The 15,582-nt window shown below is 34.3% G+C and overlaps 1 protein-coding gene across 5 annotated transcripts in view; it reads left to right on the top strand.

Annotated features, from left to right (window-relative positions):
- Nucleotides 1–15,582, top strand: part of LOC117107386 (neo-calmodulin-like) — a 38,953-nt gene that overhangs the window by 18,052 nt on the left and 5,319 nt on the right. For 2 of the 5 annotated variants that reach the window (XM_033249050.1, XM_033249049.1), the window contains exons 2-3: nucleotides 14,400–14,427; nucleotides 15,017–15,160. In XM_033249050.1, the coding sequence (XP_033104941.1) occupies nucleotides 14,400–14,427; nucleotides 15,017–15,160 (172 nt within the window). Of the gene's footprint in view, nucleotides 1–3,706; nucleotides 3,927–4,047; nucleotides 4,437–10,757; nucleotides 10,863–14,399; nucleotides 14,428–15,016; nucleotides 15,161–15,582 lie in introns of those variants that run through there. The other 3 variants (XM_033249047.1, XM_033249046.1, XM_033249048.1) reach the window with 3 other exon arrangements.

The following is a 15,582-nucleotide window of genomic DNA, read 5'->3' as shown; positions in this document are numbered from 1 at the left end:
TATATATATATACATATATATATATATACATATATATATATATATCAAAGAAAGGTAAATACAGTGTTCGAACAAAGGACTTGACTATATACATGTATATTTCGTATAGTGTGTCTATGAGAGCTAACGTATATGTATGGTATTCAGACTGCTGTTCTGGTTTATTTTTACTCGGGATATCATTTATATGTGATGAGCTAAGACATTTATATAGATTTGTAAATTAATATATACCAGGTGTGAATGGAATATTAAATTCATTAGAAATATTATAGTGTTATACAACAATTACTGCGCCGTTTGTTGGTCATATCCGTTATCACCTTTGATTGCTCTTGGCCTAAATGGATAGCATTCCAGGAGAGACTGTTCGATAACGATTTTCTAGTACAGAGAATGTGCCCCGGGCCATCCCACAGGGGGCCCGTGCTCTAGGTGCAAACAAATTACATGATGAACAAAATGTAATCCATTTTTGTCGACTAATAAAATGTATCTATAAGACATCTACATATATACTAAAAAGTCCATACTTCGTGGGACTTCGCCTCCGGACGACTGGGCCCCGTCCGATCCCACTCCGGGGATAAATAATAATAATAATAATAATAATAATAATAATAATAATAATAATAATAATAATAATAATAATAATAATAATAATAATAATAATAATAAATCAGTTCTTATAAAGCGCATTCCACAAAAGCCTCAAACATCATCCTTTTTAATTTTCTTTTATTCAAACAATATTTTAAATGGATGAGCCTTATGGGTCTCTTTATGGGGTCTCCGTGGTCAGACAAGATTATACTATATAGGCCTATCGAAGGGTGATGAGGCCTACATTAAAATGTACCAGAAGATTCTCTATGATCTATGCCCATAGAAACACGACTTGAATTGTGGATATGATACGTGGTAAGCGTGTGTTGTGGTTGTTAATCAACTTACTGCAATGACCCGACCAAATTGCTAGTGAATGTTTTCCACCAACTACCACTTATAAGGTCGTGCTTTCAGCTGTCATCATTATATCTCCAATTGTCTTGTAATAAGGATCGATGTCTCCCCTTATCCGATTTATGATTTGAATTCTCTACCCGATCCTCAGTGGCGTGTATTTATCTTATTAAGTGATCTATATATGTGATATAAATCACACAAGTTTGTGTAGCGCACTGATATCATAGGGCCTAGGCCTATATAAATGATCCCTACAAGACACACCAGTGGCCCAGTTTGTTAATGCTTCAGCATAGACAGTAGAAGGCCCAGATTTGAATCCGGTGGTTGGAGCAACTGTTTTGCTCGCGCATAGTCCTATAGTCTTTAACGGTCAGAATTATATATTGGCCTATAGGTCATCATATATAATAGGCCTGTCTATGCATCGTATATATACAGTATATTTAATACATTGTCTGTCTTGTTTTATACTTTGTGGAAACATGTCTATTATTATCCACTTTACAAATGTATTGCTTTTGGAATTGTGGCCAGTAAAGACGTTCCTCTTCCTCATTGCCGTAGCTCATGATTGTAGCAGTGGTTACCATAGTCCTCTTGCAGTGTATACCTATATACAAGCCAACACATTGTTGGAGATTAACTAGGCCTAATCAGTGTTGGATTAGCATTAGTTAACACTGAACTGCGACCCCCACCTTTGTAATAGGCCTACCACATTCCCCGATTGTTTATCCTCCCCTGGAACACTATGCCTACTCATCAATATCATGAAGGTTATTCCAAGCTAAGTAAGTTAATCTTTTTAAAGATGAATACTACCGACCTCGGAAATAAAACCGTCATAGAAATAGTTAATATCTGCGCTCGCGTTGACCTTGGGGCGTTCAAGAATATTTTCAGACAATAATCTAGGCCTGGTCATAAAAGATGGACTATAACTTCCACATTCTAATAGTGGTACACCTAATTGCCTAATTTTTCACAGTTGGAAGCCAATTGTTTAAGACTTTAGTCTCTAATTCTTTACTTTAAAGTTATCAGAATTGAAGAGGACTGGGATACTTCGATATCTGTGAAACTCACTTTTAACACTTTTTTAAAGGCCCACCTTATACATGTATACCTTATACCTTATATATAATATATATAGGCATATATACACAGCATATATATATATATATATATATATATATTTGTATATAAACAAATAGGCCTATATAAATAAGAACAGTGCTCAGATATGAGCATAATATATTGTAATCGTATCAAGCATAGCCCTTCAACGAAAAGAGTTTATTTTCACTTGTATAAAGAAAGTGATGATGACATAATCAATGTCGAAATATTGAATCCCAACACGATGGCGTGCATTTCAATACTTGGAGTATGTATCATACTTTCTAAAAAAAAGTGTCTGTAGCGGGATTCAAACTTCTCGCTATCAAGGCGAGTATCATGCCGTTAGACCATACAGACCTACGGTATAGCCGCCAATGAAATCCCCAGATTATTATTATTTAGACGCTGTCAGTGAATGCAACCTTTGTTCAAGTTAAACACACACTTTCACAATACCTGCGACAACTGTACAGTTATCTCAGACAAAACCTATTACTGTATGTTGATTAAGAATCTCGAGCCTATTGCGATAAACACAGACAAAAAGACGTGAACTTAAACTAAAAGGTACATCAACATTACAACATTACTGTAACATAGAGCAAAATGCTATTGTAATAGACAGATCTAATATCAGAAAACCTAAATTGTTTTCTTCTGTTCGCTACTTCGGTATTAAATGAGTAGGATCATTGCTAGTAACATAACTGTCGTTAAACGTATTTGTTTAAGAGATTCTTTAAAGACTAATGTAAATTCTGAAAAAAGCTTTAAAAATGTATAAAACTTTGAAATCAAAGATTACGGTAAATAAGATATTAAGTTTTTAAGAAAATACGAATCAAAATAAACTCGGTTTTATTATTTTTGATTTTTTTAAAAATTGCCTTTAAATGAATTAACAGCCACAATTTCAAAGTCAGTGCCGACATATAGAAAATGTATTATTGTTTGCGTCTGGCATTTGTTAAGGTTTTTATATGTTTACCTGATGTAGGCCTAACTTCCAAATGAAATGTAAAATAATAATAATAACATAGTTATAAATATGCCTTTATAAAGTCAGAAATTCAAATATATTGTGGTTTGTTGTTCAATCAACATGTTAAGGACGTCTGTAAATTGTAATAAAAGCAGATAATAGAAAATGTGATCGTAAAATGCTAGCCTAACGGTATATACCTACTTACAGCAATAATAAATAGAGGAAATAAAGAATATTATAATATCTAGCAGTAGCATTGAATGGAACTTATAATTGTATATTGTATGATATCGTTTACCTGAGTCAGGAGTATACGCATGTTTTTTTGAATCAGTAAGTGTCGTAATGAGGTAGGCCTAGGCCTATTGAAAAGGGGAGTTGTATAATGTTGTGAACAAGGGTAACGAAAAAAAAGACAGAAAGATTTAAGACAAAGTCAATTATTGATATTGTTAATCTTTTCAGATGAGTTAATAAGTAATGCATAGGCCTTCCTATTGTTAAAAGTCACCTCAAGTTGACTATCAACAGTCTCTGTTTCTATGGGAACACCAACTGTTTCTTTGCCTGTCAATCATTCCCATCATGCATTGTAAAAGCCTTCTGGGTAAAGTTGATGTAGTTGATTGAACTGTCCATGTGAATAAACCCATCGGGTGTTATCGGCGACTGAGTCGAAGACCTGTCACATTCTGTTAGATTTTTTCTGTGACAGTTCGGTTGCGAGATATACAATCGCCATTATAAAGTCTGATCGTATAATTTGCCATTTTATTCTGCTTAAAGTTCATTATTATTTGCTATTAAAATGAATATGTTCGGCCATATTTCTGGTGACCAAGTTGATGAGGTAAGTTACAGTGCACCTTCGATCACCTCTTTTCTTTCTTCATTGTATTGTCTCAGGTCAGGAGAAAAAAAAAACACTGAAAGTCATTCACTATACATTTTGGAGATGATGGCAAGATTGTTCCAGACGGTCATGGAATGGGCGTCCTTCATGATTTATGCTGGTATACTGTGTGGTTTTGTGGTCCGCTCTAATCCCAGGGTCCTGGTTCCTGGAAACACCAGGATTTTGCTCTTGACTCTTCTTCATGACTTAGTAAAACATCAGCATCGCAGGTTATCCTTTCCTGTAAACAGCAAGTCATACTATTATTGAGTTTTCTTTGAACTGTGGTCATTCCATGCCATCTTGGATTTTGATTTTTTGTTTTATCATCTTGCGAAACAAAGAATGAATGAGTGAATGAACTCCAAAAGAGAGAAATACATATGCCTAGAGTTAGGGGAGAGAGAAATTTCACTCCTTGAGACGGACGGTCGTTGGTTATTCAGGGATTCAACATGTTCAGATGTAATTTAATTTTAGCTATTTATTATTTTTAAATGTTTTGTTTTGGAATTTTCTTTAGCCACATCTTTACTTGTGCGTAATAAATAACCAACACTTCTGAGTTAATTTCAAATTCGTTAGTTTAAGCATAAGCATAAAATTCACTCGAGAATGAGTGCAATTTAATGATCCAGATGCACCCTAAAAGTCTGAGTGCACTTTTTGCATTTATGTACCGGTACTCATAAGATTATAACAAATCTGGTAAAGTACCGTAGATAAGGTTAGCCAACATTAATTAGTGAATATTTTAACCGGTCGAAGTGCTTTTAGTAAGCTTTGGAAATTCCAACAATGATGTTGCTATACTTAATAAAGGCTTTGCGTCATTTGGAGCTACCCGCCGTGGTATATCAGTGAACTCAGCGGAGTAATGTTTGGGCCTACAGTCTATTCCGATGATTGATGGCTGGATATGGCTAAGGTTTGCAACCTTAAAAGCTCGACAAAGCAAGGCATATAGCGAATGCCATCAGTCTGAGGCAAGGTGAAGCCCCTTTAAATGGCTTAATGCTTCTGGAAGTGAATATCTATCGGGTCTAGGCTGTGGGCCATCAGATCACTAATTTGCTCGCAACATGACTTTCAATTATTTCGCATAATCTCAAAACAGAGCACTGTCGGAATTTCCTCGATGCGGAGCTTTAATTATAACTCCACAATACACCCGAACTCCGATTCCGAAAATGGAAGTTGTGTAGGGGTCAAACGTAGAACGAATAAACCTAGTCTGATACAGCCTGGATGCGAGCATTCTCTTGGCGCGTAATTATGATATCATGAATCGTCTGTAATTAGGTAATGCAGCTGATCTCGGGCTCTGATTACCTTCTATACAAGAAAATCTTGCAGTGTCATGTGTCTGTTAATGCATATCGTAATGTTCACTGTATAAACGTATATACATAAGAGGGTTCATTATTAGCGGGTTCTTATGGTGCGTAGGTATTAATTATGAGTAATGTCGTTTACTTTATATGAACAAACATTGGTGTCAACAATGCTTTGAAATGTTGGAGAGATCGAAGTGGAATTCCTATAGCATTGCGCAATAGGAACATTACTGAATTACTCATGGGAGCGTCAACATTGTAGTATGTTGTGGGACGAAGGATTTTGAAATTTTTAACAGCATGAAAGAATGTACAACAGATTTTGCAGGCTACATCAAACATCACTGATATCTTGGCCCGAATTTTATTTATATACCTGCAAATATAATAACATATAATATGAATTTAAAAAAAACCACAAAATTTTACGATTAATTTCTAAAACGACACGAATATTTGTGTTGGTATGTTTCTTACGTATAAACAGGGATCATGGAAAACCATGGCCATATTTAAACTGTTTTCAAGCACTAAGCTTGTTAAAGATATTTGTTAAATAGTCTGGTAAAATAACCACGAGAGACGTCCTATTCTAACAAATTTATAGGCGCCACAAAAACAATGTGTGCCTAAAATGAAAATGTACGAATATTTTTGTTGGCCTATATGATGTTCCAAATTTCGTAACAATAACAAGTATAAACAGGGATCATGGAAATCAATGGCCATATTTAAAACTAAGTTTGTAGAAGATACTTTAAAAATATTCTTGTAAAATAACACGAGGAAAGCCCCTTTCGATCAATATTACAGGCCTGGCTTCAAAAGAACAGGGAGAATGTGCGCTTGAAATAAGAATGTACGAGTTTTCAATTGTTTAAGCCTAACGTGAGCAATTGATCATAAAGACAGCATTTAAGGTATTAGAATTGTCACCAAAAGTACTAAAGGAAAAGTATACCTTGCTAACATAAGTACCATCTACCCTTTTCCTATGATTCAACATTGCACAGTGAGATAGGCCTAATGATTCGAAATATAAATTTTTCTGTTTTGCTTGTCAAACTTCAATAATGACTATCAGATATACACCCCTACTTTGGTAAAATAACCACGCGAGACCCCATTTTCATAACAGAGTTTCTTTATCTAACAATCTTACAGCCTTACAGCATCACAAGAACGAAAAAATATTGAGCCGCCAAGCTAATTTGTGTTTAAAATGAAAATGTATGAGTTTTTAAAACGTTAGCAAATTGATCATACACTAAAGTAAACGATGAAGTATTCCCAACTAACATAAATACTATTTCCCTATGATTCAGCATTGTACAGTGCGATAAAAAAAATATAAGTTTGATCGCCACTACATTGTGGTAATGATAATATAGGCCCTCATGTTCGTATTCGAGATAGACCTACAATATGACATGGAATTGTGCTTTTTTGGCCAATCTGTAAGACATAATGACCATAACGTATACACCCGAGAAGCCGAAAGGTGGTGTGGAGAAAGAATTTATTATATATGGACTCCGATAAATTAAAAACATTCTGTGACCGATTTTATTAGTAAAAATCTGGTTGATTACAGATCAACCATATTTGTCCTCCACTACTAAGGGGATAACCTTACATAAACATTGTGGAAATCGCTTAATCCATACTTTCACACTCGTGAATCCTTCTAATTGCCGAACACACATTGTGGCACTCAGCAATATCGCGTGTAAATCACCTGGATTGAATTTCTTCGGTGTGATATACCGGTGTCCTTCTGGTGGTGAATTGGACAGTACACCGCGAGACAATCCCTACTATTTTCCGAAGAATGTACTGCGTTTTTTAACGTGCACATGATCCATTTTGCGCAAGGGACCAACGGCTAACGTCTCATCCGAAATATGGTGCGCTTTTGAAACTTGCATTTCAGCCCTCCAGCTACCAGCAGTTTAACCAACTGAGCTAGCTGCTCTCTATAATTAAAGCCTATTAGATTATGTACACAGTTTTTTCATCAAGCAATCTGCAAAGTATCTTTGTATTAACGTGGTATTTAAAATAATCAATCACAGCATAGTTAGTCTGTGTTTAGATCTTCGAAGCATTCGGATGTTTACAATTAGTAAATGTATACCCGTCTCGGGAACAATCTGTCACAGCAGAAATAAGTGTTTGCTCTCTCCGACTGTTTTATATATATTTCATATATTTTTCCCTGGTCTATCAATGTGCCTCAACTTATACTGAAGCGCGTCATTCACTCATACAATCCCGTCGTTTATTAATTACGTTGTCGACAAGTTCCGATTTTAACTATAGGTTTCAATGTAACCATTATGAATGTAACATCAACTTTACACTTTCCTCTTCCCGTCGAAACAGCTGCTCTGCCATCGACGGTCAGTGGACTCGCGTCGGGAGAGCGCTCGAACACTGGCCGTGGACGGATTCGCAGTGTGCATTGTGTTAAGAAACACTAAGTATAGTTACATCCGTATAGGCTACTATCTATTTTCAGTTAAATTCAGTTATGTTTACAAATTCCATTTATTATCGTGTCACCGCTAAAATAGACATTATAAGAAATACAGATACACTATAAAACCTTGAACCTTTGAAACTTAAATCCATATAGACAATGAATGCTTAGTAAATCTGAAATATTGGGAATTCAATGTGTAGGCGATAGAAAGAATGAAGGTATGAAGAAAACAAAATGGGTTACGTTTTTACCAACCAAACAAACGATGAGTGACGATGGGCTGTGAACGAGAACCTATCCTCAGTGTCGATCAAACTTAACAAATTAACAGACCAATCATAACTCTGCCAGGAATACGCACGTGTCCAACAAACACGTGTTGTCCCACAAACGCACGTGCTTACGTACGTTTACGCTATTGTTTTTTAGGACCTTAGCAACAGTATCCAAGGAAAGCGGAAAGACACGTCTTCCTAACTTGATTATGCAATGTCACTGCTTGGACAACACAGCATGCCAATTTGTTGGTCTATGTAGCTTTTTTTAAAATTTGCATCTAAGCGGATCCGTTATCGAGTTGAGTAGAGTGGAGTTGAATTGGTGGTTAAGATGCTTACCTTCTAATCCCAAGGTCATGGGTTCAATCCCAGTCAGTTTTGCACGATTTTTTTTTTCATGACAAAAGCATCTCCACTCCCAAAACCTTAGATTTAGTTTGTGTAAAGCATCGTGCATATTGTTTTGTAAAAGGGATTGTCACATTCAAGTAGGACAGTGATATATACGCTATTGACAACCTTGGTGCATGTGTTGTGTTCCTAAATAAATAAATAAAATAAATAAACAAATTTCATTTTGGAGTCAATTTTTGTCAAAATTTTTAAAAGCATGCAGTCCCGCCTAATGACGTCACGATAAGATCACGGAATTCATTAGGCCTACAATCAAATTAATTGTAGTGAATAATGTATAATGAAGCTTCTCCGGTACATCTCAGCCACTCATGATGATTTCAGAATTGTTAATACAGACATTATTGATAAATAAGTCTCAACAAAATCGTGACGTAATAACACGCGCTCGGAACCGTTTAGCCAAAAGTCCTCAAATATGGATTGTACCAAAAATTTCCGTATTGTACGTGGCGTACACGTCAGGCGAATTATGACCAGGCGGTGTTTCTACATTCCATTGATGTTTACCAAACTTAGGCCAATCAGTTATGATAATAATATTCAATAAAGCATCGGCGTACTTGTTATGGTTAAAAACAGAAAATGAACAAAGAAGAAGAAATAACATCGAGAGAATTTGGCACACCTTTATATTCACTAAAAACAATTCTGAGCAGATACAAGATTTCTGTCGTCATTGTTTTTGTTTGGCTTTTCACAGATCATGCGTTTCATATCAACGCCAGTGGATGAGATCACGTAATAGGCATACGTTATGGAATTATTTACAATCGATTGTTGTAAAATAGACAATTACTACAATACTGTACTGCTTCTCCTACCTGAATAGAAAATAATAACATTAATGTCTTTGACATCTATTTTATTTAATCAACACCATATTCGCATAAATCGCCTTTTATGGTAATCTTGATTATTGTATATTTATTTTAAAATTAATAATGTATAAGTAAGGATATATTTTTTGATAATTATTTATATTATTCATGTGGTAATTTTGATGAATTTGTATATAGAACTTTTAAATTTTGTAATGGTTGATGTATTTAGTAATCAATTTCAATTTCAACCCCCCTATTCAATGTATTTATATGTTTTTATTGCCTGTATATATATGTTTTTTATTGTAAAGCAATCAAATTCAGCCATTGGCTGCTGATTGTTAATCTTATACCGGAATAAAAAAAAAATAAATAAAACGGACAATATTATACATTACCAGCGGTTAAACCATACAAATCAACGTAAACGTCATTGTCGCGTAATCAACGTAACCATGGTGATCTGTTTGTGGATGAAAGTACGAAATCGTGATCATGCTTTGTCGTGCAAATTATTTATTTTAACGCCCTGGTTATTGTACTAGTGTTGTACCGTTGATTAAACGTCATTCGCCCAGGCGTAGGCAAAGTAAATTTTAACCATTTTCTATTTTAGTCACTTTCTTTGATTGCAGTATACTTGAACGATTTTATAATTTCATAATGTAGCCTAGACAACAATGTCGTGAGCCGACATCTTCACCTGTCTCTGGCATCTGCACAATCGTTTAGTCGATAATTGTGTTCCTCAGACTCGTGTTGCCTTTGCTTGCTGCAACCCTAGCCTTACATCTTGACCAACTATGATATCATGGGGAAATAGTGATTTGTATTTGCGTACCTATGTATCACTAACCGTCTCTACAATATGTCACGACCACGCGCGTACTCTACGCATATTTTTTTGGACATTCTGATCATTTTCCTTAATCTTAGTCAATGTTTGGTCAATCGCTAAATTCCAATTATCATAGATTTAATTAAGTGAATCGGCTTGATTACTAAGCACATTATTAACTTTGTTATCTTGTTATTGGATTATTTAAGTTAAAATATTGTAAATTTTGGCCCCGAGAACACAATTCCAATTATGTACAATGCCTAATTTGAGTTGTGTACAACTTTTATCTCTATAGTGGATTTAGACCTACACAAGAATTAGCCCCGATCTTTGCACATCTTTTTGAATGGCCCCTGGCCTCTGGAAATCCGCTAATATCTCTTTATTAAATAAACTATCTAAGCCTAAAAGCTTAAACGATTACAGACCAAGAACTTGACCTCAGTCGCTATGAAATGCTTTGAAAAACTGATTAAAAACACCCTGATTAAAGAGACACAAACGTTTTCTGACCCATATCAATTTGGTTATTGTGCTAAGAGGTGTTGACGGTGAATAACATCTCTGCTACATCCCGTATATATAAACACTGACCAAGTCAAATGCTATGTCAGAACACTACTGATTTTCGTTCGGCAGTTAATATCGTCCGAGCTCATGTACTAATTAACAAGCTGAGATGTATGAATGTACATCTGACCTGCCATTGTGGGTTAGTGATTTCATTGTAATACAACTCAAGGAGTTAAGATGAATAGTACGGTATTGTGATATTCGTACCCCACAAGGATGTATTTTTTTTTCCATTTGTAGTTCTAATTTAAGGTGTACCGGTAGGGCCTACCTCATACAGCATTTTGAAGTTTTCCGATGACATGTGTATTACTGGTCTTATATCAAATAATGATAAAGTAACATATAGGAATGAAGTTTCTCATGTAATTAACTGGTGCTCTGAGAATTTTTTTTATTTTTATTTTATTTATTTAAAACATCTTTAGGCAGGATAACATATACAGGCGAGATCTTACCGCTGTTTTAGAATACCGGTACTTAATGTTAGGAAAACAAAGGGAAAATAGATAAGTTGATTCACTCAGTGTAAATGGCTCGGTAGTTGAAAGAACATCGGAAACATCGAAAGAATATCTTGGTATTATCATTGACGATAACTTAAATTGGAGTAAACATACACAAACTCTGTACTCAAAAACCAGTCAACGACTTTTCTTCTTTAGGAAGCTTAGCAATTTTCATGTTGGACAAGATACTCTATTTCATTTTTACCAGAGTGTCATCAAAGCAGTTTTATGTTTTGTGTTGTGTTGTATTGCTTGGTTGCCGAGTGTTAAAAAGCAAAATAATGATAACGAAAATAACTAAAGCAGCGAGGAAAATCATTGGCAATAATATTGAGAGCCGGAATGATCTTTGTGATAGGACAGTACGGTACTTTTAAAAAGTTGAACAAATTACTAGAGAGACACTCATCCACTAACTTAGTATATTAATTTCAATAGGTCAGGCAGGATTTGCCAACCCAGTGTAAAACAAATAGATTTTAAAACTTATTTTGCCACATGCCTGTCGTTATGTATAATAAAGTACGGTACCGGTATTCACCAGATAGTCACATCTCTTAAACCGATAATCTTAACTTTTTGACCCATTTAATTACGACTCGACTTATTTACCTCCACTCTGTACTCATTTAGATCTTCTTTAGTACAGTATATATTGTTTTTTTTTATTTAACTGTAATTTAAGTATTTTATGCACTGTGTATATATTTAATATTCCGCCTTGTAGTTTAATTTGTATGTATATTTTTCTATTCCCAGCTAAGAAAAACATATTTCATGTACAGTACGTGTATTATGTACATGGATGACAGTAAATGGAATCTTGAATCTTGAATCACTTTCATTCGTTCCTCGACAGTATGCCTGAGTGACAATAATATGTCACTGGGTAGGCCTATTGTTATGGGAAAAAAAAGAGAAGGAGAGGGCTTCCACTTGAACACATTCCTCATGATCTGACACCAACAAGAAATCACAGCTCTTGTAGTCTCGGGTCAACATTATGTCATTTTATTGATATTTCCAAAGTAATCAGAGAAGAGGTGCTCCAAAAATAGTATGAATTTTCGCTCTAAGTCGATGTTTTTTAATTCTGTCACATTAACGAACACTGAAAGGTGACAAGAAAACAAATTAATTTGTAAATATAACACTTAATTTTGAACCAATGGGTCACTCTTGAATGATTGTTCGAGTGCAATTCCAAGTTGATGAGAACACATAACACACACAGTTTTGTATTGATGAGGTTACGGATTACCGTTGATTGATAAACAGTGATGCTATATTCAGTTAATGCAAAAACAGACGCGCAAAAACACTCCGGGTGATTTCATTTGCTTGTCTGAAATAAGGTATACCCTACTTTAAAGTACAGTTAACAACTTAAAGATGTCTACAACAAGAATTGTTCCTGACAAATGAAAAATAATCACAAAAAGTAATTTTGGAATTAACTTGTTTATTTTGCAGTAACATACAAATTATTAACTTGAGCATAAATTATTGAATATAAACAATGTGTACCCTGATAATAGTAATAAAATAATAAAATACTTCCAGTGATTGGAAGTGTTTCTCTAATTTTCGCTGTAAAATTATGGAAAAACATTTTTTTAAATACACTAATTTCTATGTTCTAGTCGATAATTTGTTGTCAAAATGAGAAAGTTTAGTTAAAAATGAGTTTATGATTTTGTTTTGGTATTTTGCGTTAAACTAATTGGAACATTTTAAGTGAAGGCACATTTGAATGTATTTTTGAGATGATTACCAAATGTACATTATTTTCAGGGATTGATTGATTAATTGACTGGCAGAGACTGACCGCATGGTTTATGTTTATTGATTGATTTGATTGATTGATTGATTGATTGATTACTTGCTTGATAGAATACAATTCATATCGTATCGATGTGAATCCGGTGGTCATAGTCAGAGGTTGAGGCGTGTAGAGTGACAGTCCTTGCATGAATCACAACCAACATAACTAACAGTTTACACTGGATGATGCGTGTTCAGTAAAAATAAATCGCATGAACACTATAGTGGACTGCCAATCAGTTAATGTACATAACGATTACTGCCGTTCATTTCCGTTACGTGCCGCAACATATATGATTATAATCAGGCTACAAATTATTAACGAGACACATAAAACAAGTATGTTGTAATGATTATTCAGCTATAGATATTCGTGTTCATCAATTTTTAGGTTAGCTTATCATCACCACGATGCAAGTACAAGACAAATATCGCGTATTACAGGAACGACAGGTCTTCGAACCTACTGTATTATATGTATCGTGTTAACCGAGCTTAGTGTTCAATAAAGAAATTTATTATGAAAATCTATTATCTCTAGAACTATTTAAATTTACAATTTTCATATAATATGATTAATTGGCTTAGTGCTAATAATTAATAGTTATAATTATATAATATGTATGTAAGTTACCGGTACAAAGTGAACCAGCCCAATATAGTAGAATTTATTATTCTAAGCCTGGTCGGCCTATTATTCATTTTCCCTGCTAATTTATTCCACTGTATTCGCTTGTCATGTCCGTTGACGCATGATCGCGCGTTTTATCGTGATTATATTTTTCATATGGGTAAACGTCTTTCTTAGCACAAGTTGAAGAAGACATTATATTTCTCACCATAGTGAATGATCACCACTTGTATGACGTCATCACTTTTAACATCTGACGTCATCAATTCAGGTGGCCCTAAGAATAATTTTTCGCGTGTGTGGTGGTGTAAAGAAAATATAGTAATCCAATTAGAAACATGTAATTGATATTCAATAAAACCACTTACAGTTTCGATCGTCAGTTGTTCTGTCATTTCATTGATTTACAGTTGTTTGTTTAAAGAACGACTGTTTGATGTGTCTAAATGCAGTCAAGGAAGATTCCTTTTGCAGTTGATCTTCTTAAAATCTGGGTATTTTAGGTATTAATAAACAAATCGGTATCGACACACTAAGTTTGTGATAACCAAACTACTTAAGGCAAATATTTACTTAAAGGAAAATTGTTTTCTACACAGTGTGTATTCTGTGTTGTAGATATTCCAATCATTTGTGTTTGCACTATTGCTTGTTTTCCCTTTTGTATCTACATTAAGTAACTTGTTTTTTAACTTTCTTTTTTGTCTTACAGGAGGACCTATCAAAGCTCGAGCTCGAACGTATGTAGATTCATCAAGTATTATACTTATTTTTACAAAAACAAGATAATAAAACATTTGATTTATTGAGCCTAAAAGTCGTAAATATGTGTACACGTCATCAAAAGTGTGCATACGCGCACGTAGATATAGATCTGTGACCAGCAAGCATAATTAATGCGCATGCGGACGACAAGGTTACCAGATTAATTACTACAAAAAATATACTAGTGACATGTTGATCTTGTACTGTAGCCAGAATAATGATAAATGCATATGATAGCAAATATAAATGCATATTACTATTATTAAATTAATAGTATTGTTAACATTATTACTGGTGTATATTATTATATTTTATTATCACTATATTATTATTCCACATACATATTCTGCCCTATACTGTATATATTTAATTATACAGTATATATGTATAAAAAAACTTTATATTTTTATTTATTTGCTGGTAATAATTATTCTATTTTTTGTACTTATATTTATTATCACTGATCCGATTGCTATATTTATAATTATTATAACTATAGCTTATACAATCCTGGCATAATTCGGATGTTGTGTTTCGATTAATTCTTCAAATTAACCAATTTAGAACTAAGGGAAACGTTTGAGATATTTGACAAGGACGGAGATGGCTCGATTACGACCAAGGAGCTAGGCACTGTAATGAGGTCTATGGGGCAAAACCCTTCAGATAAGGAACTCCAAGATATGATCAATGAATTCGATGCTGACGGTAAGTTATTGAACTCTGTGGAATTTCTCTGTGTATCCAATATTTGTTCATCCCGTCATATTCTCTTTCATTTGATGTACTCCCTTCTTATCTTATGTAAGCCTATTTCTGACATGCTCTCCAACATTACTCTCATTAATTAAATTAGATATATTTGTTAAAATTGTTAAAAATAAAATATTTATATTTTTAATTCCTCCACTCACATTCCTTTACATTTTATTTGTGATAGGCCTACATCTAGATTGTGAGCTTTTGGGCCTTTTCTAATATTCTCAACAACTACTCTGATAATTGTTATCTCTACTTCCATTTCTTAGTATGTCACCTCAATAGGCGCGGCTGAAGTGCACATCTTTTCGACTTAGCGTTTCGGCCAACTGTGGGGGGCTTGCAGCTTCATTTTGTTCTATCAGTATATA

Source organism: Anneissia japonica, unplaced genomic scaffold, assembly GCF_011630105.1.
Source record: "Anneissia japonica isolate Jap-2015-1 unplaced genomic scaffold, ASM1163010v1 scaffold9668_len1562885_cov226, whole genome shotgun sequence".
Classification (NCBI taxonomy): Eukaryota; Metazoa; Echinodermata; class Crinoidea; order Comatulida; family Comatulidae; genus Anneissia; species Anneissia japonica.
The sequence above is the reverse complement of the archived record's forward strand: the minus strand, read 5'-3'. Positions and strand labels throughout refer to the sequence as shown.